The sequence below is a fragment of the Otolemur garnettii genome, unplaced genomic scaffold (assembly GCF_000181295.1).
Source record: "Otolemur garnettii isolate 467f Iridium unplaced genomic scaffold, OtoGar3 scaffold00044, whole genome shotgun sequence".
Taxonomy (NCBI): Eukaryota; Metazoa; Chordata; class Mammalia; order Primates; family Galagidae; genus Otolemur; species Otolemur garnettii.
Window position 1 is genome coordinate 8,166,685 of NW_003852439.1, and position 5,136 is coordinate 8,171,820.

Below are 5,136 nucleotides of genomic sequence, written 5' to 3' on the forward strand. Positions count from 1 at the left end.
GGCCTGGGCTGGGGATTCGAACCCGCCACCTTAGGTATATGTGGCTGGCGCCTTAGCCAATTTAGCCACAGGCACCGAGCCCCGGCTATTTTTTAGAGACAGAGTCTTACTCTGGCTCAGGCTGGTCTCGAACCCATGAGCCCAGGCAATCCACCTGCCTCGGCCTCCTGGAGTCCTAGGAGTACAGGGCATGAGCCACCATGCCTGACCCCAGGTTGAGCTTGAGCTTAGAAATTTGAGACCAGCCTGAGCAAGAGCAAGACTTAGTCTCTGCTAAAAGTAGAAAAAAATAGTTGGGAATCAGGGCAGGCACCTGTAAGTCTCAGCTACGCAGGAAGCTGAGGCAAGAGGATCCCTTAAGCCGAAGAGCAAGCTATAACGATGCCATGGCACTCTAGCCAGGGTGAGAGAGTGAGACTATTGCACCAAAACAAAACAAAACAAAACAGCAAGACCCTGTCTCTACTAAAAATAGAATAATTATGGCAGTGCCCATAGCTCAGTGGTAGGGTGCCGGCCACATACACAGAGGCTGTGGGTTCAAACCCAGCCTGAACCAGCTAGAACAACAATGACAACTGCTACAACAACAACAAATAGCAGGGCATTGTGGTGGGCACCTGTAGTCCCAGCTACTTGGGAGGCTGAGGCAAGAGAATCACTTAAGTCCAAGGGTTTGAGGTTGCTGTGAGCTGTGATGCCACAGCACTCTACCCAGGGCAACAGCTTGAGACTCTGTCTCAAAATAAATAAATAAGTAAAAATAAAATAAAAAGGGAATAATTAGCCAGGTGTGTGGCACATGCCTGTTAAAAATCAAGATCCCTGGCTGGGTGCAATGGCTTACGCCTATAATCCTTGCACTCTCGGGTGATAAGGTGGGTGAATTGCTTGAGCTCATAAGTTCAAGACTAGCATGAGCAAAAGTGAGACCCTCATCTCTACTAAAAATAGAAAAACTGAGGCAAAGAGGATCGCTTGAACCCAAGAGTCGGAGATTGCTGTGAGCTATGATACTGTGGCACTCTACCCAGGGCAACAGCTTGAGACTCTATCTGAAAAAAAAAAATAAAAAATCAAGATCTCTGGCTCTAATAGCCTATAATCCATGAGCATTGAGTTGCTTTTATGAATTTAAATTTTAGCCTTGGCTTGGCGCTTTAGCACAGTAGTTATGACGCCAGCCACATACACCTGAACCCCTGCCAGGCCAGCTAAACCATGACAACTGCAACAAAAAATAGCCAGGTGTTGTGGCGGGCGCCTATAGTCCCAGCTATTTGGGAGGCTGAGGCAAGAGAATTGCTTAAGTCCAAGAGTTTGAGGTTGCTGTGAATTGTGGCGCCACAGCATGCTACAAAGGGTGATAAAGTGAGACTCTGTCTCAAAAAAAAAAAAATAAATAAAATAAATTTTAGCCTTAAGTTTTGAATGAAAAAAGAACTGAAACCTCTTCTTTTTCTTTTTTTTTGAAACCTCTTATTTTTCAATTAAAAAACTCTGTAACTATAAAATTCTGAATCATGGAATCAGTTTTACAGACCTAAGTCTCTAGGATCCATAGATTTTTGCATTGCTAGATATTAAAATTCTATGTCACTAAAATGTTAAGATTCTTTGGGTCCGATGGCTTGTATTACTAAGAATTCACAATTTGACAATCTGACATTTCTGTGATTCTAGATCTTGTGTCCCTGGCCCCAGCCTCTGGGCAGGAGGGGGCCTGCACCCTTCCTGGTTACCCGCCAGGGAATGTGTGAACATTACAGATGATAGGCAACAGGACCCTGGTCACGGCAGCTGCCTCAGGGCACCAGAGGGCTCAGGGCCAGGATGGAACCATCAGAACCAAGAGAAAGCACCCTGCGCCCAGGGTAGAGTCCCTTCTCCCAATGGGCTGGGGCCCTGGGGGCCAGTCCTACTTCCTGCCCTGCCCCAGACGGGACGCCAAGCTCATCAGAATGAGCTTGTCCATGAGGGGCCTTGGCAGAGAGACTGGATCCCAGAGAAGCCTGTAGGGACTGGGCAATCCAGGAAGGCTTCCTGGAGTAGGTCATTTGATATGTCGCGTTACTCGTCGGCTTATTCGCTGTGCGTGCTCTACCGCCTGTGTTCTCCATCAGAGTCAGGCTGTTAAATCTACCCTCTGCCCTGGTACTCAGCAGGAAGGGCGTGAACTGTTCAGTTATTATGTCTGTCGCGTATCTTCCGTCTCCTCGTAAATGTAAGCAGAGACCTCTGCGTGGTTCAGGACTGTACCCCGAGCGTCCGAACGGGCGCGGCACATTGCCCCTACTTTCACAGCGCAACGTCGGGTCAGGAGAAGGTGCGGCCCAGATTGCGAAACAGGCGGCTGCGATGGCGCCGTAGCCTCACGCAGGGGTTTGCTGCTGAGAGGCAGGTCCAAGGCCGGCAAATACAAGTCCCAGGGTGACCCGCGGCCACGACCGCCAGTGCGCAGGCGCAACCTCTGCGGGCGTCCTCTGTGTAAGAGAGCTGGCGGTCGGGTGCGAACGCAAGCTGAGGCTAGGATAGAGCGTCCAGGATCGGAGTGCGTCTCCTGCCGCCGCCATGCCGGACAGCTGGGACAAGGACGTATACCCCGAGCCCCCGCGTCGCACGCCGGCGCCCTCGCCGCAGACCTCCGTGCCCAACCCCATCGTCTACTTCATGAAGGCCTTCGATTTCCTCGTGGACCGACCCGTGACTCTCGTGAGAGGTACGAAGCCCGCACCGGGGGCCACGCCAGTCCCCGGGATCTCTCCGCCCTCTGGAGACACCTGGGCCCCGGCACCCTGCCTGGATCCCCCAGCGCACCCCGGGCTACATTGCTCCCCAGTATCTCCTTGACGCCTGCCGCAGGCCCCTGTACCCCAATACTCCACCTCATCCCGGGTCCCGTCACGCTAGGGCCTCCTTCTCCCTCACCCCCAGTCCCCCTCGCGGAGATCCCCCAAGCTCCACCGCCTCCTTTGGCCTTCCGTTGCACCCTTGGCCTCTGGCCTCCGTCAGATTTTATGGCTTGTTTGCAGTCGGAACCATCTGAGTCGTGGGGCTTGTTAGACTCGTCTCCCTGCAAAATGACCAGCTGTTGGGGTGCTGGCCGAGGTGCCCAAATTGCCATCTCTGGTCTGAATCAGGAGAATGTTCAATACAGTTCTTTGTTGTTTGTGGCAGCAGCAAGAGCTCGCTCTGCCCTCAGTGACTAGAGTCAGGTGCTTCATCCAATTAATCAACCCATTCTTTCGAGAAAAAACATCCAGGACGTATAGCATGATCTAGTCACTAGAGTCTAGTGGCTTTTTCACTAGGGGGAATGAAGTCTGCAAATCAAACCTCCAAGGATCTGGAAAAGGTGCAACTCCCTCTTTCTTGTTGCAGTGTCTTAGTGTTTTATGGGTCTTGGTGGCTGAGCTCTCAATTTAGCTTTTTCATTTATACCAGAGAAGCTGAGGCCTGAAGGACAGGGGATGTTCTTTTGCTTGTTTGGCTCCCTGTTACAGTCTCTGCCTACACCATGGGGTACCTGTCTGTAAATGAGGACCTGCCTCTGCCTCTCAAGGCTAAAAGCCTGTCCAAACTGATGGAGCTCTTGAGTCTGGAGTTTTGTCTTTGCAGAATTTATAGAGCAGCAGCACGCCAAGAACAGGTATTACTACTACCACCGCCAGTTCCGCCGTGTGCCAGACATCACAGAGTGCAAGGAGAAGGACGTCTTGTGCATGTTTGAGGCTGAAATGCAATGGAGAAGAGACTAGTATGTGAATGAGAGGGAATGTGGAGACCTGCATGGTGCATTTTGCTGGGTCAACCCTTGGGGATACAAAGGATGGCCTCAGTGAACCAGAATATACCTCCTGGGGTTGGCCCAGACAGTGGGGGTGATATGGAAGCTGACCACAGGGCTCTAAGGACCTTTCATTCTACTCTGCCTGGGTACAGGGAAGAAATTCCTTATGTATAACCCTCTTGTTCCCTTTTTGCTCCCAGCAAAGTCGATCAGGAAATTGTCAATATTATTCAAGAGAGGTTAAAGGCCTGTCAGCAGAGAGAAGGACAGAACTACAAGCAGAACTGTAACAATGAACTGGAGCAGTTCACCAAAGTGGCCAAGGCCTACCAGGACCGCTGTAAGCCCCACCCTGGCACAGAGTCTTGCTTTCTTGCCATCTCTCTCCCCTGTAGTCTGTCCAGGCTCCACACAGCTTCGTCTGTTGTGGAGGAAGGTGCACCATGTCTATTTGGTCTTAGCCACCAACTTTTTCTCTGCATGTAGACACTTTGGTTTGTTTCCATCTCTTACAGATCATGACCTGGGAGCCCACTACTCTGCCAGAAAGTGCCTGGCAAAACAGAAGCAAAGGATGCTGGCAGAGAGAAAGGCTGCGAAAGAGGCTGCTGCTGCCTGAGACAGCTGTGCATTCCTACCTTATATAACTATTAATAAAGTGATACAATCTACTTGTGTACCTTTTGTGTAATCTCCAGCGCCCCCCCCCAATCTAATTCCTCATCTTAAAGTCTTTTTTTTTTTTTTGGAGACAAAGCCTCAAGCTGTCACCTTAGGTAGAGTGCAGTGGCATCACAGCTCATAGCAACCTCCAACTCCTGGGCTTAAGCATTTCTCTTGCCTTAGCCTCCCAAGTAGCTGGGACTACATACAGGGAACCACCATAACACCCAGCTATTTCTTAGTTGTAGTTGTCACTGTTGGCAGGCCTGGGCTGGATTTGAACTCACCAGTTCAGGTTTATGTGGCTGGCTAACTGCTTGAGCTACAGGTGCCGAGACACTTAGATCCCACTTTTAAGACAACTGGGCAGTTCCTGTGGCTCAAAGGAGTAGGGCACTGGTCCCTTAAACCAGAGGTGATGGATTCAAACCCAGCCCCAGTCAAAAAAAGAAAGAAAGAAAAAGACAATCATTAACAGACTTAATTCACTTTATTCTTGTATAAAAACCCTATGTTGTAGCCACAGCTGGAGCCTGGGTCCTTTGCACAGAGACTCTGGTGTGGGTCTTGACAAGATGGTCAGTGAATTCTTGGTAAGGAGACTTGGTGAACACTGTCTCTTTCCAGAGATCAGGAGTGAGATAGCTATAGGTCTTGGAAATGGCATCAAAAGTGGCCTTGGC

General features: G+C 50.4%; 3 protein-coding genes across 5 annotated transcripts in view; 1 reads left to right on the forward strand and 2 right to left on the reverse strand.

The window, feature by feature from the left end:
- RPL3L (ribosomal protein L3 like) overlaps window positions 1–2,038 on the reverse strand; it is an 11,919-nt gene extending 9,881 nt beyond the window's left edge. The window contains exon 1 of the mRNA XM_012805755.1: window positions 1,923–2,038. The gene's annotated coding sequence lies outside the window, so the exon portion shown is untranslated. The remainder of the gene's footprint in view (window positions 1–1,922) is intronic.
- Window positions 2,039–2,472: 434 nt separating this feature from the next.
- NDUFB10 (NADH:ubiquinone oxidoreductase subunit B10) lies at window positions 2,473–4,461 on the forward strand. Its single transcript, XM_003790786.3, has 4 exons — window positions 2,473–2,719; window positions 3,619–3,757; window positions 3,991–4,130; window positions 4,306–4,461. Exons 1-4 carry the CDS (start codon window positions 2,572–2,574, stop codon window positions 4,407–4,409), a joined length of 531 nt encoding a protein of 176 aa, XP_003790834.1. The 5' UTR covers window positions 2,473–2,571; the 3' UTR covers window positions 4,410–4,461.
- A 463-nt stretch (window positions 4,462–4,924) lies between these two features.
- The window catches only part of RPS2 (ribosomal protein S2), a 16,107-nt gene continuing 15,895 nt past the window's right edge, over window positions 4,925–5,136 (reverse strand). For all 3 annotated transcript variants that reach the window (XM_023513750.1, XM_012805754.2, XM_023513749.1), the window contains one exon: window positions 4,925–5,136. In XM_023513750.1, coding sequence (XP_023369518.1) covers window positions 4,963–5,136 — 174 coding nt within the window. In that variant the 3' untranslated portion in view covers window positions 4,925–4,962.

Coding starts and splice junctions, on each gene's coding strand:
- NDUFB10 (XM_003790786.3), top strand. CDS start 2,572: ATGCCGGACAGCTGGGACAAGGACGTATACCCCGAGCCCCCGCGTCGC. Junction 2,720..3,618: donor ACCCGTGACTCTCGTGAGAG/GTACGAAGCCCG, acceptor TTGTCTTTGCAG/AATTTATAGAGCAGCAGCAC. Junction 3,758..3,990: donor ATGCAATGGAGAAGAGACTA/GTATGTGAATGA, acceptor TTTTGCTCCCAG/CAAAGTCGATCAGGAAATTG.